At 40.5% G+C, this 26773-nt stretch overlaps 2 gene segments (V, D, J or C); both read left to right on the forward strand.

Annotated features, from left to right (window-relative positions):
* The first annotated feature begins 5226 nt into the window (after window positions 1–5226).
* LOC106593551 (T cell receptor alpha variable 17-like) lies at window positions 5227–6400 on the forward strand. The segment is given in 2 exon segments: window positions 5227–5386; window positions 5596–6400. Coding segments are annotated over 2 exon segments (444 nt in total).
* A 2512-nt stretch (window positions 6401–8912) lies between these two features.
* Window positions 8913–9870, forward strand: LOC106593550 (T cell receptor alpha variable 12-3-like). The segment is given in 2 exon segments: window positions 8913–9229; window positions 9412–9870. Coding segments are annotated over 2 exon segments (417 nt in total).
* The last annotated feature ends 16903 nt before the right edge of the window (window positions 9871–26773 follow it).

Below are 26773 nucleotides of genomic sequence, written 5' to 3' on the forward strand. Positions count from 1 at the left end.
TATGACTATTTCACAGCATTTTAAAGACAAGACTCTCGTTAATCTAACCACACTGTCCGATTTCAAAAAGGCTTTACAACGAAAGCAAAACATTAGATTATGTCAGCAGAGTACCCATCCAGAAATAATCAGACACCCATTTTTCAAGCTAGCATATAATGTCACAAAAACCCAGAAGACAGCTAAATGCAGCACTAACCTTTGATCTTCATCAGATGACAACCCTTGGACATTATGTTACACAATACATGCATGTTTTGTTCAATCAAGTTCAAAATTATATAAAAAAATAGCTTTTTACATTAGCATGTGACGTTCAGAACTAGCATACCCCCCGCAAACTTCCGGTGAATTTACTAAAAATTTACTAAATTACTCACGATAAACGTTCACAAAAAGCATAACAATTATTTAAAGAATTATAGATACAGAACTCCTCTATGCACTCGATATGTCCGATTTTAAAATAGCTTTAACCTGTTAGGGCTAGGGGGCAGTATTTGCACGGCTGGATAAAAAAATGTACCCGATTTAATCTGGTTACTAATCCTACCCAGTAACGAGAATATGCATATACTTATTATATATGGATAGAAAACACTCTAAAGTTTCTAAAACTGTTTGAATGGTGTCTGTGAGTATAACAGAACTCATTTGGCAGGCAAAACCCTAAGACATTTTCTGACAGGAAGTGGATACCTGATGTGTTGTATTACCTTTAAACCTATGCCATTGAAAAACACAGGGGCTGAGGAATATTTTGGCACTTCCTATTGCTTCCACTAGATGTCACCAGCCTTTACAAAGTGTTTTGAGTCTTCTGGAGGGAGATCTGACCGAACAAGAGCCATGGAACGATGATGGCCCATTAGACACCTGGCGCGCGAGTTCATGTTGGGTACCCTCGTTCCAATACGTTATAAAAGAGAATGCATTCGTCCACCTTGAATATTATTCATGTTCTGGTTAAAAAAGGCCCTAATGATTTATGCTATACAACGTTTGACATGTTTGAACGAACGTAAATATATTTTTTCCCCTCGTTCATGACGAGAAGTCCGGCCGGCTAAGATCATGTGCTAACAAGACGGAGATTTTTGGGCATAAATGATGAGCTTTTTTGAACAAAACTACATTCGTTATGGACCTGTGATACCTGGAAGTGACATCTGATGAAGAGAATCAAAGGTAATGGATTATTTACATAGTATTTTCGATTTTAGATCTCCCCAACATGACGGCTGGTCTGTATCGCAACGCGTATTTTTCTGGGCGCAGTGCTCAGATTATTGCAAAGTGTGATTTCCCAGTAAGGTTATTTTTAAATCTGGCAAGTTGATTGCGTTCAAGAGATGTAAATCTATAATTCTTTAAATGACAATATAATATTTTACCAATGTTTTCTAATTTTTAATTTATTTAATTTGTGGTGCTGACTTGACTGCCGGTTATTGGAGGGAAACGATTTCCTCAACATCAATGCTATAGTAAAACGCTGTTTTTCGATATAAATATGAACTTGATAGAACTAAAAATGCATGCATTGTCTAACATAATGTCCTAGGAGTGTCATCTGATGGAGATTGTAAAAGGTTAGTGCATCATTTTAGCTGGTTTTATGGTTTTGGTGACCCTGTCTTTGAATTGACAAAACATTACACACAACTCTTGTAAATGTACTGTCCTAACATACTCAAAATTTATGCTTTCGCCGTAAAACCTTTTTGAAATCGTAAAACGTGGTTAGATTAAGGAGATGTTTATCTTTCAAAGGGTGTAAAATAGTTGTATGTTTGAAAAATTAGCCCATAGAGGTTAAAGGGTGAAAGCACATTTTGCAATATTCTAAGTAGATAGCCCAGCATCACAGGGATAGCTATTTAGACACCCAGCAAGTTTAGCCTTCACCAAACTCCGATTTACTATTAGAAAAGTTTGATTACCTTTGGTGTTCTTCGTCAGAATGCACTCCCAGGACTTCTACTTCAATAACAAATGTTGGTTTGGTCCCAAATAATCCATAGTTATATCCAAACAGCGGCGTTTTGTTTGTGCGTTCAAGACACTATCCGAATGGTAAAGAAGGGTGACGAGCACGGCGCCGTGTAAATACTGCCCCCACGAACAAAACAGAGGATATTTGGATATAACTATGGATTATTTTGAACCAAACCAACATTTGTTATTGAAGTAGAAGTCCTGGGAGTGCATTCTGACGAAGAACACCAAAGGTAATAACATTTTTCTTATAGTAAATCGGACTTTGGTTAGTGCTAAACTTGCTGGGTGTCTAAATAGCTAGCCCTGTGATGCCGGGCTATCTACTAAGAATATTGCAAAATGTGCTTTCACCGAAAAGCTATTTTAAAATCGGACATATCGAGTGCATAGAGGAGTTCTCTATCTATAATTCTTAAAATAATTGTTATGCTTTTTGTGAACGTTTATCGTGAGTAATTTAGTAAATGTTTAGTAAATTCACCGGAAGATTGCGGGGGGTATGCTAGTTCTGAACGTCACATGCTAATGTAAAAAGCTGGTTTTTGATATAAATATGAACTTGATTGAACAAAACATGCATGTAGTGTATAACATAATGTCCTAGGGTTGTCATGTGATGAAGATAATCAAAGGTTAGTGCTGCATTTAGCTGTCTTCTGGGTTTATGTGACATTATATGCTAGCTTGAAAAATGGGTTTCTGATTATTTCTGGCTGGGTACTCTGCTGACATAATCTAATGTTTTGCTTTCGTTGTAAAGCCTTTTTGAAATCGGACAGTGTGGTTAGATTAACCTGTTATGGCTAGGGGGCAGTATTTTCACGGCTGGATAAAAAACATACCCGATTTAATCTGGTTACTACTCCTGCCCAGTAACTAGAATATGCATATAATTATTGGCTTTGGATAGAAAACACTCCAAAGTTTCTAAAACTGTTTGAATGGTGTCTGTGAGTATAAAAGAACTCAAATGGCAGGTCAAAACCTGAGAGATTCCTTTACAGGAAGTGGCCTGTCCGACCATTTCTTGAACTTCTTTGCCATCTCTATCTTTTACAAAGGATCTCTGCTCTAACGTGACACTTCCTACGTCTTCCATGGGCGCTCAGAGCCCGGGAAAAACCTGAATGTCGTCATCCCAGCCCCAGGCTGAAACACATTATCGCCTTTCTCAAGTGGCCGATCAAGGGACTGTGGGCTTAGGCGCGTGCCCTGGCTGCCCCCGTCTTTGTGATTTTTCCTCTGTTTGCCGAAAAGGAGATTCCCGGTCGGAATATTATCGCTTTTTTTACGAGATAAATTGCAGAAAAATTTATTTTAAACAGCGGTTGACATGCTTCGAAGTACGGTAATGGAATATTTCGATTTTTTTTGTCACGAATTGCGCCATGTGCGCGACCCTGATTTACCATTTCGGATAGTTTCTGGAATGCACGAACAAAACGCCGCTATTCGGATATAACGATGGATTATTTTGGACCAAACCAACATTTGTTATTGAAGTAGCAGTCCTGGGAGTGCATTCTGACGAAGACAACAAAGGTAATAACATTTTTGTTATAGTAAATCTGATTTTGGTGAAGGCTAAACTTGCCGGGTGTCTAAATAGCTAGCCCGTGATGGCTGGGCTATGTACTTAGAATATTGCAAAATGTGCTTTCACCAAAAAGCTATTTTAAAATCGGACATATCGAGTGCATAGAGGAGTTCTGTATCTATAATTCTTAAAATAATTGTTATGCTTTTTGTGAACGTTTATCGTGAGTAATTTAGTAAATTGTTAGTAAATTCCCCGGAAGTTTGTGGGGGTATGCTAGTTCTGAACGTCACATGCTAATGTAAAAAGCTGTTTTTTGATATAAATATGAACTTGATTGAACAAAACATGCATGTATTGTATAACATAATGTCCTAGGTGTGTCATCTGATGAAGATCATCAAAGGTTAGTGCTGCATTTAGCTGTCTTCTGGGTTTTTGTGACATTATATGCTAGCTTGAAAAATGGGTGTCTGATTATTTCTGGCTGGGTACTCTGCTGACATAATCTAATGTTTTGCTTTCGCTGTAAAGCCTTTTTGAAATCGGACAGTGTGCTTAGATAAAGGAGAGTCTTGTCTTTAAAATGCTGTGAAATAGTCATATGTTTGAGAAATTGAAGTAATAGCATTTCTAAGGTATTTGAATAACGCGCCACAGGATTCCACTGGCTGTTACGTAGGTGGGACGATTTCGTCCCGCCGACCCTAGAGAGGTTAAAGGCACAGTCAACTTAGTGTATATAAACTTCAGACCCACTGGAATTGTGATACAGTGAATTATAAGTGAAATAATCTGTCTGTAAACAATTGTTGGAAAAATGAATTGTGTCATGCACAAAGTAGATGTCCTTACCGACTTGCCAAAACTATAGTTTGTTAACAAGAAATTTGTGGAGTGGTTGAAAACGAGTTTTATTTACTCCAACCTAAGTGTATGTAATCTTCCGACTTCAACTGTAGAATTGTGAAAAAGAATAAAGAAAGCATTTCCAAGCCATATTATGAATCATATCATATGGTTTATTTGCAGATGATACATACGGTATTGCATTGTTGATCCATTGAAAAAACAAACAGTATCATTCCCTATCCATTTCCAGATAGAAATTAAATCTAAAATGAGCTAATGAGGAGGAACTGACAGTTTGTGGTTTTACAAACATCTGTTATTTTGTTAGACCACAACGCCATGAAATGGAGTCTCTATTGCATGAATCATTTGTAAACTGCTATCACAATATCCAAAATCAGCACCACAGTTACTGGTTATGGAGTATGTGGATAATACACCAGGGTTCACTCTAAATCATGACAAAGAATCCAAATGTGTGGATCTGGAGATCTCCTCTGCTGAAGTGACAGACTCTGCTCTGTACTACTGTGCCATAGAGCCCACAGACATTCTGGTACAAAGATGTGGGATGAAGGCTTTTTGTTTGGAATGATCTTCATTCTCATCAACAGTGACACAATATTCTACTATTCTTAGTGAAGGTTTATTTGCAGATGGTATATATGGTATAGCATGGTATGGTATTATCTATTGAAAAAACAAACAAACAACAACAACTGCAAAAACAATACATTTTCAAATGAAGTCTGAAATAAACTGAGGAGGAGGCCAATAGGAACTGAAAACCCATAAACAGAAGAAGAGTTACATATCCAGTTATCAGAGGAGGGGCCTCATAGTCAAACACTGGTATAGGCTGGGTATACCTGCAACCATGAGGATGTCTCTGTAGAGGAACTACTCAGCTCTCTCACTGTCTTATCTCTCAGTTGGTTTATCTAGTCTGTGTCAGGATGTCACTCAAATTACTGTTTCTCCTCTTAGCATTTGTAGGTAAGTGCAGAATTCTCAGCTTAAACCAAATAACATTTTGAATATAGTGACATTGCTTTTTTCAGTTAATGATTGCATTAAACACTAAGTTGCATTTTACTGGAAAGTTTAAATTCTTTCTCTTGTCATACTTTATGAGCACCTAATCCAAGCCTTTTTTATCATGAGGAATAAACATTAACACAATGACAATACTTATGTTGTTGCAGCTGATAGTATGGAGCAGGAAACAATAACTCCAGTGAAACCTGAAGTCAATGCTCTCCAAGGAACAGACATCACTCTCTCCTGCAACTACAAGGGCAACGTTAATAATCTACAATGGTACCGTCAATACCCCGGATCCAGACCAGAATGTCTTCTTTGGATCCTACAAAGCAGCATGTCTGTACAGAAACAATCCATTGCGACTCCACGGCACACTGGTAGACTGAATGAAGAGAAGACCCGTGTTGACTTGATGATCTCCTCTGTTGAATTGGAAGACTCTGCTCTGTACCACTGCGCCTTGCAGCCCACAGTGACAGGAAACCCAGACACACTGTACAAAAACCTGTCAAGACCCTTGGGGATGAACAGTGCATTGTACTCTGATCAATCAGTTATTATTTAGAGTACATGAATACATATTTTTTTCCTGCATCTCCACATCAATTGAAAAAGAAGAAAGAAAACACATTTAATATTAATATTATTCAGGATATAATACTTTATACTGTCTGCATCTTCCTGCTCTGATATAACATGATCAAAGATACTAGTCAGAATAAATACAGAATGAAGAAAATGTATGGTGAAGTTTTGCTTCCTTAGAGCAAGGGTTCCCAATATTTTTCACTATGTGGCCCCATTGCAGCATTGTGGAACATCCTGCGACCTCAACCCACCTATTTTTGTAAAGGGTAGAAGCACTGTTCATGACACAAACTGTACACACCCTCCCTGTTTGTGGAGAGAATTTTGCAGTTTTTAAGCTTATTTCCTGAAATGCTATACATTTAGTTATGGGGTGCAAAGAACATTTTTCTGTTTTAAATAACATTTTCTAATGTTTTTTCATGTGATATTTGAGTGACAATTATTTTTACAACATCTATGGGCTAAAAGAACGTTATAGAAAAACTTTAGCTGACATTGGCAAGTTGATCTGGACATTGCTGACAAGTTATAAATAGCTCTCTAAGGTCTTCAATGAATAACATCACAACTGACAATGCACTACCCAATTTCGAAATTGCAACTTGTGCATTCTACTATTACAAATTTCAAGAATAAGTATAAAGCCAAACTGAGTTCCTTAAAACCTCTTAACGCACGCCAAGCATAGGGGCGCTACAGCGATTTTTGAAAAAAATACGTGCCCATTTTAAACGGCCTCCTACTCAAACTCAGAAGCTAGGATATGCATATAATTAGTAGATGTGGATAGAAAACACCCTAAAGTTTCTAAAACTGTTTGAATGGTGTCTGTGAGTATAACAGAACTCATATGGCAGTCAAAACCCCGCGACAGATCCTAACAGGAAGTGGAAATCTGATTTGCGGACTCAACTTCAGCACTTTGCCTATAAAACACACCGTGAGTTAGAATTCATTGAGCACTTCCTATGGCTTCCACTAGATGTCCCCAGTCTTTACAAAGTGGTTTGAGTCTTCTACAGTACAAACTGACCGATTGAGAGGCTGTGGATCTTGGTCACAGGGGGAGGGCCATTACCATTATGACGCGGGTGCCCCTGGCTACCCTCCACTTTCGAAACGTTTAGAAAGACAATGCAACCGTCCCCCTTGAATATTATTGAAGCTCTGGTTGAAAAAGTCCCTAAAGATTTATGTTATACAACGTTTGACATGTTTTGCACATTCGTGAGGACAAGCGCTTCGTACATTATGAGTAGCCTTCGGAACGCGCTAACAAGAAGCTATTGGGACATAAATTAGTAACTTTTTCGAACAAAACTACATTTGTTGTGGACCTGGGATTCCTGGAAGTGCCTTCTGATGAAGATAATCAAAGGTAAGGGAATATTTACAATAGTGTACAAGAGTAGATTTGATATTAGATTGTTCCAAGATGGCGCCAACCTGTTGCCTAGCCTATTTTTCTGAGCATTAGCATCCCCTTTTATTGCAAAGTGTGATTTCCAAGTAAAGTTATTTTTAAATCTGGCAATGCGGGTGCTTTCACGAGATGTTAATCTATAATTCTTTGAATGACAATATTACATTTTAAAAATGTTTTCGAATAGTAATTTAGTAAATTGTAGTGCTGATTCACCGGATGCATTTGAGGGAAAATAGTTTCTCAACGTCACGCGCCGATGTAAAGTGCTGTTTTTATATATAAATATGAACTTTATCCCCCCAAAAAATGCATGTATTGTGTAACATGATGTCCTAGGAGTGTCATCTGATGAAGATTGTCAAAGGTTAGTGCTGCATTTAGCTGTTTTTTGGTTATTTGTGATGCATGTGGTTGGTTGACGATATACTCCTCTAACATAATCTAATGTAAAGCCTTTTTGAAATCAGACAAAGTGGTTCGATTCAGAAGAGGTGTATCTATAAAACAATGTAAAATAGTCCTATATTTGAGATGAAAAAAAATATTATATTTTGCTATGGTTCGGTTATGAATATGGCGATATGATTTTTCGCTGGATGTTGATCCCGCATGCGGGACGAGCGCTTCAAGAGGTAAAAAGTGTGGTTGGGGAGACTCCTGCTCCTCCCCTGCCGACCCCTCGCACGCCCACTAGGGTGCACGCCCCACAGTTTGGGAACCACTGCTTTAGAGGATTATGGGCAGTACTAGTCTTATTCTTCTCCATTGTTTTTTGTGAAGACCATACATTTTGAGACAATACCAATAGAGGGCAGTCATGAGCTGAAATGTCTCTATTCCGAACTACAGCAAAATCATGAAGATGACATTTAGCAGCAATCCAACACAGAAAGACAGTTGAACTCAAATACCCAACCATCTTTAGTGTAGAGAGTTGGAGCTACAAAGTGAATGAGTGCTTTGACATTACACTATGTAGTCAACAATATGTTTAAGGAGAGAATAGTGATACACTCTTACTTGACAACGCATAAAGCCAGTCATTCAGGCCCCATGAAGATGTTTAATGCAATTCTGCTTTTTTCATTGTTCATTGGTAAGTGCATAGGTTTTGCAATGCATTTTTGGATTGCAGACATATTTCGATGAAGCATTTATGGTACATGAATTGCAATATGATTTATTCAAAACATGTTTAACATTATTTATTTCAGGAAGCAGTAATGAGGAGGAAATAATATCAGTCACAACTGAAGAGCGTGTATTTGAGGGTGAAGGTGTTACTCTGTCCTGCAACTATACTGGCTCCTACAGTAGTGATACTTTACTGTGGTACCAACAATACCCCAGATCAGAACCAGAATTCCTGCTTCTACTCACTGAAGGAGGGTTAAAGACACATAATGAATTGACCCATCCTCGACTGTCTGTTAAACTGAATGAAGATAAGACCCATGTGGATCTGGAGATCTCCTCCACTGAAGTGACAGACTCTGCTCTGTACTACTGTGCTCTGAGGCCCATAGTGACAGGAAAACAAAAAACACTGTACAAAAACCTGACAACATACAGTATACTGTAGAAAGAAATCCATAACATAAAACATGTAATGTTGGTGTCAAGAGGAGGGGCTGTATAATCAAAGACCCACATGTAGCTTATGGATGTTTTGTTCAGGAAGTAGCTAGTTAGTCAGGTCTCTCAGGGATGTCTGTCGGTTTCTCAAAGGTCTAGCAAGATGTTTTTCTTCTCATTTGTTCTCTTTTCAGGTTTTTTAGGTGAGTTATGGATTATATGGATTGAATGGATTGAAATTATATGGATGGAAATATTTTAATTTAATTTTACAGTGAATGAACAGCACAAAAACATTTGAATTGCACTTTAATAATTTGTAAATATCAGTTACAACTGCACAGTTGTACAGTTACAGAAGTTATTTGTCCAAATATTTTAGCAGGAAACAGTTTTGGGGATTCAATAAACCCTGCGACTACAGAAGAACTTGTTCCGGAGGGAAGGAATGTCCATCTCTTCTGCAAATATGATGGCACTGTCTACAATCTGCTGTGGTACCGCCAATATCCCAGATCCAAACCAGAATTCCTCTTGTACATCACACCAGAGGGGTCTATATTTAAAGCTACTCCCCCACCTCCTCGTCTGACAGTTTCCATTGACAAAGTGGACAAACGTGTGGATCTGAAGATCTCTTCTGCCGAAGTGACAGACACTTCTCTGTACTACTGTGCCATGAAAACCACAGTGACAGAAAACTCTGACACACTGTACAAAAACCTGTCAAGAACCATTGGAGGAAACAGACATCCTGTATGACATACATAACATACCTACTGAATGTTAAGGGGAGGAACTTATGGTAGAGGATGATCTGAACAACAGTATAGAAACATAAAAACAGGAGGAAACTTTCAGAGACTGCTTAGATCTTTCTGTCAGTTTTTCTCTGTTCATTTTTGACTATATTTAGTTAATACAATAAAATACAATACAATTCATTGCCATTTAAATTCAATTCCATTTCAAATACATTTTCATGAACAATTGAATGTATCTATATTAAAACCATTCTCTATGCATGTGTCAGTTGTGAGGACCTCATGCTGTTACGCTGTCTTACAACTATTCCAGAACAGCTACTGCTGGAGATTAATTATATTGGTATCAGCAAGACTCAGCACAAAGACCAGAATTCTTCCTCTACATCTCAGGTTCAGAGTTTATAAAGAAAGCAGATCCTCTGAACACTCTAACATCTGTAAAACTGAATGAAGAGAAAAAAACATGGATCTGGAGATCTCTGCTGTCGTGACAGATTCTGCTCTGTACTAATGTTCTGTGAGGCCTACAGTGACAAGAAACCTACACACACTGTACAAAAACCTCAGCAGAGACCACATCAGCAGGGATGTATCCAGTTTTTCCAACTGGTGTCTAACCCTTACTTTTAGACATCAAAACACTAGTAAATGCTGTTAATGTCTCCTGTAAATAAAGTTTATGACTCAACTCCTTCACCTGTCCTTACATTGATTTGAGCATTTACAGATTGTGTCAATTTGATGTGTATTCCTATTCTGCTAGTCAGACCTTTTAACCACATCATATACATCAGTGGAGGTTGCAGAGGGGAGGACGGCTCATAATAATGGCTGGAATGGAGTGAATAGAAAGGTATCAGATGTGGTTTCCATGTGGTTAATACCTTTCCATTGACTCCATTCCAGCCATTACTATGAGCCGTCCTCCCCTCAGCAGCCTCCACTGATATACATACAAAATGCATGGTTTACATGACATCATTGCTCTCAACATGGACCTACTCTGTGGTTTGGTCCTCTGGTTGTAAATCCATGTACTGCTCTCTTTAGAGGAGCATACCTGAAGCCAACTGACTGGTAACAGACAAGACAAACATCTAAGGATCTTACACTGTTTTGGTCTGGGTCACGAGATACGAAAAATAATTCAATTTCACATATCATCATGTCCTAATATTTAATTGCTCGTGTGATGATTTAGTGTCCAATAAATGTGCACAACATACAATACAATTGACAATTAGTTATTTATGCAAAAATAGACAATACAAATATAACTGACCTTGTCATTCTTAGAACTTCCTCAACATTTCAATATTGTAAGCAAGTGTAAGTAGCAAGTTTAAAAAAAAATGTTTATCCATAAACTGCCTTTTCTGCAGCTTTTGGCTGATCTTCAGGTGAGGTACCTTCTTATCCTGCATGTGCTGCCCACTACACCTCCTGAAGGACGGGTTGATTAGGTCCAAGTTAGCCAGGTGGCTCGTCCACTGCTTCTCACTCTTCAGCCACTACCACTGAGATGTTCTCTCTGCCTCCTGATCAGTTATATGACAGATCTTCTTTGTCTGTCCTCCTCCTATAGATTGTCCTCCACAGTTATGAAGTCCTGTGACAAGATTGTGACAAGGTTTTTCTATGTATAATAATGATACAATAGTTCCATCTAGTGTTCAACATTCTGCCCAACAAGGTGAAACCTTGACATTGCTAGTATTTTCAAGGGTAAGTTACTAGTGAGAGTCAATAGGTGTCAGTGGAGTCTCATAGTTTGCTTCTATTCCTTTCAGCTAGAGATATCCGTATTTTCATGGGCTGCGTCTCAATCCACCGCATCAGCCTATGGTGGTCTTCTGCATCTGCAGTGGATGGTGGCCGAGCTGCAGCGGTGTTTGTCAGACCATGAGACATCCCGAAAATCGATCTTCTCACAAATATGTCTATAGCGTCTATAGCATTTTGGCTTAAAAAATGTATATGACCACTCTATGAAAAGATAAGACTCTCGCTGTCGATGTGCGAACTCGTAGCGTACCGTTTGGGCTACAAACTAATGTGACCCCACTGTGGAAAGGGTATATTCTGACGAACACGATGGAGAATTTAAGGGTTTAAATAATTTAAAAAAATAATATATATATATATATATATATATTTCCTGAGCTTTCTTTTTAACGTTATTCAATGCATTTCTACAGGATTTGATAGTAAAGGCCGAATTTTATCAAGTCATTTTGTTTAAAAAGAAATACACCTAAAGGGGTCATATAATTCCAAATCAACTAGCTTCATTATCCATGGTATTACATTTTGCAGGTTTCGGTGTGGTATCATTTCCCCCAACAATTCAACTGAACAATTGAATATACAATTAGCTCCTCCCCTACTACAGAGCCCCAGAATTATGAGACTTCTCAGCTACAGTGGATGGAACATAAAGTCTATAACAGTCTATTCTTCCTCGATACATAAATCATAATGGCACATTGGCTTAGGAATACTTTACTTATCCTGGGTGCATGCTATTTTGGTACAGTATAGTGTTTTTCCTTCCTATTCTCTTTATCTGAATCTTAGCTAATTTTTTATTATACAATTATTGATTATTAAAAAAACTATTATTACTACTTTTTCAGATTGCAGAGGTGAAGAGGCTGTTGACCAGCAGAGTGGACATGTTACTGCCCTTGAAGGAGGACTGGTAACAATTAGCTGTAACTACACTACCAGTAGTGCATCTCCTAATCTCTTCTGGTACATCCAGCAAACTAGGAACTCTCCTCAGTATGTCCTGAGAAGAGATCGTTATTCAAAAGGGAGCAATAGTGATGAGTTCAAGAAGAGGTTTGATTCCAGGCTGAATTTCACATCTAGCTCTGTCCCCTTGACAATCCAGAGGTTGCAGCTGTCTGACTCGGCTGTGTACTACTGTGCTCTGAGGCCCACTGTGACAACAGGATATACAGCTCCCTTACAAAAACTATTTGATAGTCTTATATAAGACTCTTAGAGAGCCTAGTGTAAGCTCTTCCTTAATGCTTCCTAAGGCAGAGTTAAGGAAGTGGTTTCACAAGCCTATGAGACAAGTTTTATCTCTCCTTATACCCATCTCTCAGAATGCATGGAACCCTGGCTGAGGAACTTTCTTATTCTTGCTGCATTTTGATATGGTATGATAATATTATTTTCCCAATTCATTTACTGCTTTTGCTCCCATTCCTTTATTTTATTAAACATATTTCTCAGTATAATATTATCAGTATTAACGTCATGTTTGTATTCCCTCAATCATATTACTGGATTATTTTCAGTAATTTCTCATGCCAATAAAGCTCTCTTCCAATTCAGGTCAAAATGTAGAAGTAAGAAACATTAAAATTCCATTACAATATCTCATGGATTAGAAAATAGACCATTGTTTAATTTTTAGAATTGGCCTAGTTGTGTTGCTTAGAAGCATTTAGAAAAAGCAAAAATCAGTATTGTGTACAGAATAATGGAAATCCAGCATCAACCACAAGGAGGCCACATTACCAAGTAAGTGTTGCTTTCTACTCTAAAATGACTTGTTTATTTGAACATCCCCCTCTGTGCTGTGCTGCATGGTCTAGGCCTGTGCTGCCACTAAAACAGGAATCAAGCGAGCACACCAGTTTCTATATTGTAACATCAGTTTGTCTTGCTCTTTGTATCCTATGATAATTATGGGACATTGCCTTGGGACCTCTGTTCTTCTTGCTGCACTTATCTTTGGTAGGATCTGGCTCTTGTGATATTTTTCTCAATACTCTGATGTTACTGGAACCCTGACATTTTGTAACCATGGGACTTTAGGATTCTATCAATTAGATGTGATGTGACTAACAAATGTTCCACAAAAATGTCACACAGAAAAAGTCCCAAGGCATTTTGTTATGTTATTATAATGTTATTTTCATTATTTGTTTAGTCTTTGCTCCCAATCCTTTCTTTTATCAAACATATTTCTCAGTTCAACACTACAAGTATTAATTGCATGTGTTTTAATTCCCTCAATCATGTTGCTTCATTCTTTTCTCCCCTAATACACATGTGTAATACATTACTTTCCAGAATGCAGAGGAGAGGACTCAGTCCCTCAGTCACCAGGAGACGTGATCACTACTGTGGAGGACAGGTCACACTGGACTGTCAAGTCACCAGGAGATGTGATCACTACTGTGGAGGACAGGTCACACTGGACTGTCAATGTGATACTACGGATACAAATCCATAACTGTTGTGGAACAAACACGGAGCAAACGAGTACTCCAAGTATATGCTGTGTACTACTGTGCTCGGTGGACCACTGTGACAACAGGCTATACACCTCCCTTACAAAACATACTGAGCTACACAATGACAATACACCTGTCTGGACAGTCTAAAACAGCGTTTCTTAAAGTATGGGTCGCAACGTAAATGTATAATTATTTCATTAATTACTGGAATTGATTTGGCCAAGTGCAACTGCGCTCTCGGTTCAGTGCGCTCCCTGCTTTGCAGCGGTCTCTGGTCTGTTTGGCAGCTGTGCACAGTGTTGCCAACTCCTCAGTAAGGAAAGTAGCTATTGGCTGTCCTAAAAGTCGCTAGAAATTGCTAAATGACGTCATCACCTAATTTGCATAATTGGCCATGTGCATGTAATTGTGATGGACGCTGTAGGAGAGAGGAATAACGTCGTGGGAGAGACAAAAAGTGAGTGGAAAAACACCCTAAATATGTTAAGAAGTACAAATTAACTTTCTTCTGTCGATTCTTGTTTTTTTAATGTCACAATTCCAACCCTCCTCCTTTATCCGGGCTTGGGACCGGCAAAAGTGACCCAAAAGAGACACTCTGGCGGAGTTACTTCGTTTTTATTATATATATATATTTTTTTTTTTAAGTTTCGTTTTCTTAAATTGGTTTGGTTTTTAACCGTATGGTCCACTTAGGAGCCTACAACCAGTCACAGTAAAACATGAACATTTTTAACCATAACATTTTTTACATTTTTTTGTATACAATCTACATTAACAATCTAAATGGACCAAAAAGAGACAATAGAAAAAACTGTCAATGGCAATGTGAGAAAATTATGGTAGCTAGTCTGGCACTAATTCAGGTTAATAGTTTTTTTTCACACAACCCCCTCCACACACACACAGGCTGTGCTTGCTCACAGAAAGAGTGGGTCATCGTCATTTTGGTCAAGGCTCTCTATGGCAGGTTCAGCAACTGAGGGAGCTGACTTAAATTAGTAAGCAGCTGATGTGCCAAAAAGCAGCAAAACATTATCAGGCAGCTGGTGCTCATAGCAAGCCTCACCAGACAGCTTCAGTCCATATCGAATGTACAGGATGGAGTTAAGGGTCTGCAAGGACATCCAATTTCTAAGTTTGCTTTTTACCACACTCATCTGGCTGAATACTCTCTCGACTTCAGCATTCGATTGTGGCAAGGACAACACAGACACAGCAGCCATGGCAAGTTCTTGAAACGGGTTGATATCAGCTGCATCCCTGAACTTCCAAATCTCACTCCAGCTGCCAGGTGTGTTTTTTGTCTCATTCCATTTACTAACATGGATGGCACGCCATTGCTGGACAATTGTGTCTATCTCTGCAGGGGAGTAGCCAAGGAGCTTGGCTATTTTTTCTATTTCTCCAGGGCTCTTATTGTGCTTTAGAGTTTCCTCCACATTGAAAACTGACATGTACTGCAATGCTTCGATGTTGTCCGGCAGTCTCACCCTCAACTCATTAGTGAGGGAGATGGTGAAGGCTACACACCGCTTTCGGACATTGTTTTCATCCTCAGGTGCAAGGTGGAGCTCAGCTGCCTTTGACTCAAAAAGATAACCAAGGTACAGTTGGGGACTGATGTATCCATCTGTTGGCCCTTTGAGTACATCAACATTTGCCAGTGGATTCAGCACCCTGCTGCTCACAGACTTGATCAGGCTAAACAAGCTGTCAAGTAACTTAAGAGGATCTATTTGCTCTCCCTCAAAGCCTTGATGGCCAACTGTACCTCACCCAGCACTGACTTCAAAAAAGTCAGATACAATATGTTTTGAGGATCACTGTACATGGAGTATAAAACCTCAGCCATGTAGCAGTGTTCACTAGACTTGGTGAATCCGAAATGTAGCCTAAGCTCCTCCCACTGGTCCAAAATGCGTGAAACGGCGGGTTTAATGGAGAGACAACGTGTGGCACACACCTTGGTTATCTGTAAAGGTTTCTCCCCGCAGGTGATGGTCTCATATATGGCCTTGCAGGCCTCCCTGTGTTTTGGAAACACTGAAAAACCAGATATAAGTCTCTCGTACCAAGTACTCCACACTACGGGGGAAGGTGTCATTGGAAGCATGAGTTACAGCAAGCTGCAGAGAGTGGCACACAGTGAATAAGAACCAGATATTTGAGGCCATACTCCTCCTTCAGCACTTTATGGACCCCAGTTTTAATCCCCGTCATAACAGAGGCATTGTCAGTCCCTATCCCCAGGAGTTTCTCTTTTTTAAGACAACACTTCTCGAGGAAAGCCACAACAGCATGGGCTATAGATTTGGCTCTCCTCCCTCCAACTCAACAAGCCCCAGAAATGTTGATACAATTGTCTTCTTGGTGTCACTAAAGTACCTTATCACTACCCCCAGGTACTTAGAAACACTTACATCCGTGGACTCATCGAGGAGGAGGCTGAAACGCTGGTCACCCACATCTGCGACCAACTTTTTCAGAAAGTAAGGTGCTAGAACACCATTAATCATTTCTGTGCACTTTGTCTTGTGCATTTTGAAGTGGGTAGCAGCAGTGGAGTCTGAGAAAGTAGCTCTACATGCTTCTCCAATGTGATCACATGCCAGCATGGAACAGTGTTCAGCGATAGCTAATGCCATGGTGGCCTCAGCCTTTTTTGCAGAGTCAATTTTTTTAACCATAAATGGCAGCTTGTTTTGGGTGGAACTGTTATAAGGCTTTGCCTTTTGAGTATGTTTTTGAGTTGTCATGTGTTTTTTTACATCACTAAGTTTGGCGTATAAATCAGCCTTACAATAAATACAGGCAGTATGCCCGTGTATCATCTCCAATAAACGGCTTCAACCAGCCTTTGAAATCAGGGTTTGATACCCACTCCTTTCTGTATTTTTGAGTGTACAGTTTAGACTGAGACATGATGAGCTAGCCAGCTAGATGTTTAGCTTATGTCACAGAGGCACACACACAGTGGACAATGTGAGTAAGTGACTGAGGCTGTGTGAGTCAAATGCAGTGATTTATTTTTGTGCAGTGATTTATTTTAGACAAAGAACATTTTACATTTACATCCCGCCCTGAATGTAAGCCAGGGCGGGATCAGCCAGCGGCGGCTTCTCGCATGCGTGATTCATTTGCAGTCTGGACGAGGAGGGGTGAACATCTTCTGCTCTGACTGCAGCTTGGAGGGACTGCTGCGCGTGTACTTGGCTGCCTGTGAGTGCTCTGGGACGAGGGTGAGACCACAGCAGCACCCGCTGCTCGTTGAGAGGAGTAAGAACGATACGTGCTCTCACGTCAGAGTCTCCAAAAGTCTCCAATCAGACCAGAAAAAGTCGCTAGATTTGTTGCTAGTCGATTTTTTTTAAATGTTGACATGCTTCGAAGTATGGTAATGAAATATTTAGAAATCTTTTGTCACGAAATGCACCATGCTTGTGACCCTTATTTACACTTCGGATAGTGTCTTGAACGCACGAACAAAACGCCGCTGTTTGGATATAACTATGGATTATTTTGAATCAAACCAACATTTGTTATTGAAGTAGCAGTCCTGGGAGTGCATTCTGACGAAGAACACCAAAGGTAATCAAACTTTTCTAATAGTAAATCGGAGTTTGGTCAGGGCTAAACTTGGTGGGTGTCTAAATAGCTAGCCGTGATGTCTGGGCTATCTACTCATAATATTGCGAAATGTGCTTTCACCGAAAACAAAACATGCATGCATTGTATAACATAATGTCCTAGGGTTGTCATCTGATGAAGATCATCAAAGGTTAGTGCTGCATTTAGCTGTGGTTTTGTTTTTTGTGACATTATATGCTAGCTTGAAAAATGGGTGTCTGATTATTTCTGGCTGGGTACTCTGCTGACATAATCTAATGTTTTGCTTTCGCTGTAAAGCCTTTTTGAAATCGGACAGTGTGGTTAGATTAACGAGAGTCTTGTCTTTAAAATGCTGTAAAATAGTCATATGTTTGAAAAATTGAAGTTTGTATTTTGTATTTCGCGCCACGCCCATCATTGGATATTGGAGCAGGTGTTCCGCTAGCATCTTATTGCAACTCCCCTCCAAATCTCCGACCACTACCTTGTATCCTTTTCCCTCTTGCTCTCATCCAACACTTCTCACTCTGCCCCTACTCGGATGGTATTGCGCCGTCCCAACCTTCGCTCTCTCTCTCCTGCTACTCTCTCCTCTTCCATCCTATCATCTCTTCCCTCTGCTCAAACCTTCTCCAACCTATCTCCTGATTCTGCCTCCTCAACCCTCCTCTCCTCTCCTCCCTTTCTGCATCCTTTGATTTTCTCTGTCCCCTATCCTCCAGGCCGGCTCGGTCCTCCCCTCCTGCTCTGTGGCTCGACGACTCACTACGAGCTCACAGAACAGGGCTCCGGGCAGCCGAGCGGAAATGGAGGAAAACTCGCCTCCCTGCGGACCTGGCATCCTTTCACTCCCTCCTCTCTACATTCTCCTCTTCTGTCTCTGCTGCTAAAGCCACTTTCTACCACTCTAAATGCCAAGCATCTGCCTCTAACCCTAGGAAGCTCTTTGCTACCTTCTCCTCCCTCCTGAATCCTCCTCCCCCTCCCCCCCTCCTCCCTCTCTGCGGATGACTTCGTCAACCATTTTGAAAAGAAGGTTGACGATATCCGATCCTCGTTTGCTAAGTCAAACGACACCGCTGGTCCTGCTCACACTGCCCTACCCTGTGCTTTGACCTCTTTCTCCCCTCTCTCTCCAGATGAAATCTCGCGTCTTGTGACTGCCGGCCGCCCAACAACCTGCCCACTTGACCCTATCCCCTCCTCTCTTCTCCAGACCATTTCCGGAGACCTTCTCCCCTTCCTCACCTCGCTCATCAACTCATCCTTGACCGCTGGCTACGTCCCTTCCGTCTTCAAGAGAGCGAGAGTTGCACCCCTTCTGAAAAAAACCTACACTCGATCCCTCCGATATCAACAACTACAGACCAGTATCCCTTCTTTCTTTTCTCTCCAAAACTCTTGAACGTGCCGTCCTTGGCCAGCTCTCCTGCTATCTCTCTCAGAATGACCTTCTTGATCCTAATCAGTCAGGTTTCAAGACTGGGCATTCAACTGAGACTGCTCTTGTCTGTGTCACGGAGGCTCTCCGCACTGCTAAAGCTAACTCTCTCTCCTCTGCTCTCATCCTTCTAGACCTATCTGCTGCCTTTGATACTGTGAACCATCAGATCCTCCTCTCCACCCTCTCCGAGTTGGGCATCTCCGGCGCGGCCCACGCTTGGATTGCGTCCTACCTGACAGGTCGCTCCTACCAGGTGGCGTGGCGAGAATCTGTCTCCGCACCATGCGCTCTCACCACTGGTGTCCCCCAGGGCTCTGTTCTAGGCCCTCTCCTATTCTCGCTATACACCAAGTTACTTGGCTCTGTCATATCCTCACATGGACTCTCCTATCATTGCTATGCAGACGACACACAATTAATCTTCTCCTTTCCCCCTTCTGATAACCAGGCGGCGAATCGCATCTCTGTCAGACATATCAGTGTGGATGACGGATCACCACCTCAAGCTGAACCTCGGCAAGACGGAGCTGCTCTTCCTCCCGGGGAAGGACTGCCGTTCCATGATCTCGCCATCACGGTTGACAACTCCCTTGTGTCCTCCTCCCAGAGTGCTAAGAACCTTGGCGTGATCCTGGATAACACCCTGTCGTTCTCCACTAACATCAAGGCGGTGACCCGATCCTGTAGGTTCATGCTCTACAACATTCGCAGAGTACGACCCTGCCTCACACAGGAAGCGGCGCAGGTCCTAATCCAGGTACTTGTCATCTCCCGTCTGGATTACTGCAACTCGCTGTTGGCTGGGCTCCCTGCCTGTGCCATTAAACCCCTACAACTCATCCAGAATGCCGCAGCCCGTCTGGTGTTCAACCTTCCCAAGTTCTCTCACGTCACCCCGCTCCTCCGCTCTCTCCACTGGTTTCCAGTTGAAGCTCGCATCCGCTACAAGACCATGGTGATTGCCTACGGAGCTGTGAAGGGAACGGCACCTCCATACCTTCAGGCTCTGATCAGGCCCTACACCCAAACAAGGGCACTGCGTTCATCCACCTCTGGCCTGCTGGCCCCCCTACCTCTGAGGAAGCACAGTTCCCGCTCAGCCCAGTCAAAACTGTTCGCTGCTCTGACACCCCAATGGTGGAACAAGCTCCCTCACGACGCCAGGACAGCAGAGTCAATCACCACCTTCCGGAGACACCTGAAACCCCACCTCTTTAAGGAATACCTAGGATAGGATAAAGTAATCCTTCTAACCCCCCCCCCCACTTAAAAGATTTAGATGCACTATTGTAAAGTGGTTGTTCCACTGGATATCATAAGGTGAATGCACCAATTTGTAAGTCGCTCTGGATAAGAGCGTCTGCTAAACGACTTAAATGTAATGTAAATGTAATTGGGTCCCAGGAAAACACAGAATTCTAATTTGGGTCCCAGGCTGAAAAGGTTTAAGAACCCCTGGTCTACAATGCCACTTTGAAATGACACAGTAACATTCTCACTACGTCCCTGATACTACCAAGACTAGTGGTAGCAGATGATGATAATCACAGTGATGATGATGAGTATGAAAATGATGATGATGTTGATGATTATGTAATAAGTCATTTTTGATGCCAATAAAGCTATCTCTTCCAATTCAGCTCTAATTGTAGATGTAAGAGACATTAAAATGCCATTATAATATCTCATGGATTAGAACACATATAGCTAGTAGAGTCTAACTAAATTAATTCAGGAGAAAAAAGCTATACTCAGTATTGTGTACAGAGTAGTGGAAAAGACAACATCAACCACAAGGGGGCCACATTACCAAGTAAATGTTGCTTTCTACTCTGAAATTCCTTGTTTATTTGAACATCCCTCTGTGCTGTGCTACATGGTCTAGGTCTGTGCTGCGACAAAGACAGGAATCAAGAGAGCACACCAGTTTCTATATTGTAACATCAGTTTGTCTTGCTCTGTGTATCCTATGATAAGTATGGGACATTGGCTGTGGACCTCTGTTGTTCTTGCTGCACTTATCTGTGGTAGGAAATGGCTCTCGTGATCTTTTTCTCAATACCCTGATGTTACTGGAATCCTGACATTTTTCACAAAGTTATTCTTCTTTGTTTCCAGAGTGCAGAGGAGCAGATGGTGTAACTCGGTCAAAGAGAGAAGTGACTGCTTATGAAGGAGAAGACGTGTCTCTCAACTGTGAATATAACACCAGTTTATCAGCTCCATCTCTCTTCTGGTACATTCAATCCACAAATGATTACCCTGAATATGTTTTGCGGAAGGATGTCATTGGACCAGGGGATATTGATGATAGATTCAAGGGGAGATTTGATGCCCATCTCAATTCCATCACTAAATCAGTCCCCTTGACGATCCAGAGGGTGCAGCTGTCTGACTCCGCTGTGTACTACTGTGCTTTGAAGCCCACTGGGACAACAAGATATACAGCCCCCTTACAAAAACACTGTGTCTGCACTTGGGTGTGTACAGTACTTTGTGTTTTTTTTAAGTCAATGGGAGGTGTTATATAATTGAGGCAGAGGAAAGGAAATTCAGGGGAGTCATTCTGTCATAACTACAGTATACTTGTGTTCACTCTTTTCACTGTATTAAATAATACCAGTGACCAAATGTCATATTTGGAAATACAATGAAAGTCATGTATATGACTAAACATTCTAAACATTCTCTCATAGAAATATAATTGATTCTATCTTTACAGTGATTTAGTAAACCAAACCTTCGTCACCACCACCAAGGGAAAGCATTAAGAGAAAGCATTGAATGGTTTTATGTCAAAGTGAAGAGCTACAAAGGATCCTGTTCAAACTGTACATATGATGACAGGAGACATATTTCAGTTAACTAGGTGGACCAACATACAGTAGATGAATGATGTAACTTGGTTTGATCTGGATGTTCTCTACATTTTGTACAGGTGAACCTTACAACATTTTGTAAGTGAGCCTGTATTGTTGATGCTAGTTACTTTTTAAATTCCTGTCAATTGTTTTAGTTTCTATATTCTCTTTACAGGACAGATTGCTGGGGATCACATTAGTCCTGTAAAGCATGAAGTCATAGGTACAGAGGGAAAACCTGTGACTCTGAGCTGCTCATATGATATAGGCTGGACATGTATTGACCTTTAATGGTACAGGCATGACCATAACCAGGATCTTCAGTTTCTACTGTATAATGGTGCCAGATCAGAAAGCGGTAGTTAACATATCTCTGATAAGAGATATACATCCACAACGTCTCAGACATCAACTGAACTGGTGATAACAAGTCTAACCCTGGCAGACAGCACTCTACTACTGTTCTCTCAGAGAATATACCCAGTGATACAATGTGTAAAAAAACGCTGTTCTAAAACCTGCAGACCAAAAATTCTTTGATGAAGCGGGGATCAAATTTGAACATCAAACCACAATTTCATAACATAATGGCAGAGGTTGAGATCAGAGAATTGTGATGTGCTTTGTGCAGTCACCAGGTGGTCTAGTGTTTCTCTGTCTTCATATTCAATGAACTGTGAGAAATATGTATTCTTCACTCTTCAATCAGTTGTCTTCAAATCCAGCATTTTTTTAAGTGGTTGGAAAAGCACTTGGGAATATGACGAAGTGCAAAAATATTGTTGTTTGTAGTTACTCCTCACAATTCACACTTTCTGGTGGTGTAGTAGGAAAGTCCACCTGAAGGGGGTAACCTAACAAAGCACTCACACCCCTGAATCAGAGGATGCCATACAGACAGACACCTCCCCACGGTCTACTACTGCATGTAATACAGAACAACATGAAGCATCAACAGTAGGACAGAGGGTGTCAAAGCTCTGTGATAGAGAGATCAGCATTGTTCTGCTCCTTACCTTTTCCACTTCAAACTGACTGACTAGTCATGAGAAATTGGCTGATCCTGCATGTTCTGGCTGCATGCTGCTTTGGTATAACATCACTCTATTCATCTGTCTCTTTCTGTGCACTTGTTCATTTTATTTATATACATTATTATTATATGTTGTGAAGATATATTTCTCTTTCTTTTCAGGGTGCAGAGCAGAAGAGAATGTAATACAGCCAACAGAAGATGTAATGGTCGTAGAAGGACAACCAACAACACTCACTTGTCTATTTGATACAACTGATCTGTCACCATATCTCTTCTGGTACAAACAACAAGCAAATGGCAACCCTATGTTTATGCTGAGAGAGGATAAATTTGGAGCTGGGGAAACCGCTACTGAGTTCAAGGAGAGATTTCATGCCCGTCTGAATGTCACAGAAAAGTCAGTCCCCTTGACAATCCAGAAGGTGCAGCTGTCTGACTCTGCTGTGTACTACTGTGCTCTGAGGCCCACAGTGACAACAGTATATTCAGCCCCCTTACAAAAACGATATGTTTCATGTGTCAATACAAACAAACAACTAACCGTAACATCAGCGGTGCAACATGCACTAACTCAAAACAAGATCCCACAAAACACAGTGGGGAAATAGCTGCCTAAATATGATCCCCAATCAGAGACAATGATAAACAGCTGCCTCTGATTGGGAACCATACCAGGCCAACATAGAAATAAAACACCTAGATAGAAACACCCCCCCAGTCACACTCCGACCTAACCAAAATAGAGAATAAAAAGGCTCTCTATGGTCAGGGCGTGACACTGAGATGGACATGGAAGAGAGAGAGAGGATCTCTACCTCTTACTGTAACTCACAGTCACTCTCAGTGTGTTCTGTATAACCATGGTACTCTGTCTGATCAATCATAAAATGTAACAAATGAAAAAGTGACAGAAACTCATTCGGTTATCTGAATATGTTGCAGATGTATACTGTAGATTCTGGATATAAATAGGAAAACAAAATACACTATGACTGAATGAATAAGCAACACACACACACACACACACTGAAAATGAACAATGAAACATTAAAACAAATTGGAATGGAAAAGTGACAAACTCCTTAAGGATATCTGATTGTGTTGCTTATTTCTACTTTATATTCTAGATTTAAATAGAAATACCAAATAAACTGAATGAATGAATGCCTCATGTTGAATAAATGAATATCTTGCATCAAGCAACTCTGTTGTCCTAAAATCAAGAAAATACATAGAGATAAATAACAGAGTTTTATCTCATATCCAATAGAGGGAGACTAAGGTAATCATATTTCAATGCAGCCTGGCATTTTGAGGATGTGACAGTGGAATCAAGCAGCAGCAAGAAGCCTGCTGTTACTTCTGCTCATCTGACAACACTCTGTATTTTGGGGTGGGGCTTCAAAGGTTTGAGAAGAGATGGTCCATTCAGAACTAGAAGGAAGAGGATGTTTTTTTTTAGTATACACAAATCTTGCTGTGCTGTGTGTTATCAGTTTAAATTCCAGTTTCAGCCACAATGTCAATCCCCACATTTATTTAGCTTTAAGTGATTGCATGTAAGTCATCTACTTGTCACATCCTGATCAGTAAAGGGGTCTTTTATCATTGTAGTATGGTCAGGGCGTGGCAGGGGGTGTTTGTTTTGTGTGTTTTGGGGTTTTTGGTCTAGGGGATTTTGGTTCTAGTTTTCATTTTCTATGTTCGTTTTCCAGGTTTGGCCGAGTGTGGTTTCCAATCAGAGGCAGGTGTCTTTCGTTGTCTCTGATTGGAAGCCATACTTAGCCTGTTAGGGCTAGGGGGCAGTATTGACACGGCTGGATAAAAAACGTATCCGATTTAATCTGATTATTACTCCTGCCCAGAAACTAGAATATGCATATAATTATTGGCTTTGGATAGAAAACACCCTAAAGTTTCTAAAACTGTTTGAATGGTGTCTGTGAGTATAACAGAACTCATATGGCAGGCAAAAACCTGAGAAGATTCCAAACAGGAAGTACCCTCTCTGACCATTCCTTGGGCTTCTTGGCTCTGTTTAAAGAAAATGTAGGATCTTTGCTGTAATGTGACACTTCCTACGGCTCCCATAGGCTCTCAGAACCCGGGAAAAAGCTGAATGATGTAATTCCAGCCGCTGGCTGAAAAACTTTAGCGCGTTTGGATGGTGGTCGATCAGAGGGCCATCAGACTGAGGCTCGTGCACAAGGGGATCCCATGCTTTTACTTTCTCTCTCTTTGAACGTAAACACGCTTTCCCGGTCGGAATATTATCGCTTTTTTACGAGAAAAATTGCATAAAAATTGATTTTAAACAGCAGTTGACATGCTTCGAAGTACAGTAATGGAATATTTAGATTTTTTTTGTCACGAAAAGCGTCGGGCGCGTAACCCTTATTTACCCTTTTGGAGAGTGTCTTGAACGCACGAACAAAACGCCGCTATTTGGATATAACTAAGGATTATTTGGGACCAAACCAACATTTGTTATTGAAGTAGAAGTCCTGGGAGTGCATTCTGACGAAGAACAGCAAAGGTAATAACATTTTTCTTATAGTAAATCTGACTTTGGTGAGTGCTAAACTTGGTGGGTGTCTAAATAGCTAGCCCTGTGATGCCGGGCTATCTACTTAGAATATTGCAAAATGTGCTTTCACCGAAAAGCTATTTTAAAATCGGACATAGCGAGTGCATAGAGGAGTTCTGTATCTATAATTCTTAAAATAATTGTTGTGTTTTTTGTGAACATTTATCGTGAGTAATTTAGTAAATTCACCGGACGTTTGCGGGGGGTATGCTAGTTCTGAACGTCACATGCTAATGTAAAAAGCTGTTTTTTTTATATAAATATGAACTTGATTGAACAAAACATGCATGTATTGTATAACATAATGTCCTAGGGGTGTCATCTGATGAAGATCATCAAAGGTTAGTGCTGCATTTAGCTGTGGTTTGGATTTATGTGACATTATATGCTGGCTTGAAAAATGGGTGTCTGATTATTTCTGGCTGGGTACTCTGCTGACATAATCTAATGTTTTGCTTTCGTTGTAAAGCCTTTTTGAAATCGGACAGTGTGGTTAGATAAAGGAGAGTCTTGTCTTTAAAATGGTGTAAAATAGTCATATGTTTGAAAAATTGAAGTTTTTGTATTTTTGAGGAATTTGTAATTCGCGCCACGCCCATCATTGGCTATTGGAGCATGTGTTCCGCTAGCGGAACGTCTAGATGTAAGAGGTTAACTTCTAACACCAGGGTTCACTCTAAATCATGACAAAAAATCCAAATGTATGGATCTGGAGATCACCTCTGCTGATGTGACATACTCTGCTCTGTACTACTGTGCAATGAAGCCCACAGACAGTCTGACACGAAGATGTGGGATGAAGTCTTTTTGTTTGGAATGATCTTCATTCTCATCAACAGTGACACAATATTCTACTATTCTTAGTGAAGGTTTATTTGCAGATGGTATATATGGTATAGCATGGTATGGTATTATCTATTGAAAAAACAAACAAACAACAACAACAGCAAAAACAATACATTTTCAAATGAAGTCTGAAATAAACTGAGGAGGAGGCCAATAGGAACTGAAAACCCATAAACAGAAGAAGAGTTACATATCCAGTTATCAGAGGAGGGGCCTCATAGTCAAACACTGGTATAGACTGGGTATACCTGCAACCATGAGGATGTCTCTGTAGAGGAACTACTCAGCTCTCTCACTGTCTTATCTCTCAGTTGGTTTATCTAGTCTGTGTCAGG

The sequence above is a fragment of the Salmo salar genome, chromosome ssa14 (assembly GCF_905237065.1).
Source record: "Salmo salar chromosome ssa14, Ssal_v3.1, whole genome shotgun sequence".
NCBI lineage: Eukaryota > Metazoa > Chordata > Actinopteri > Salmoniformes > Salmonidae > Salmo > Salmo salar.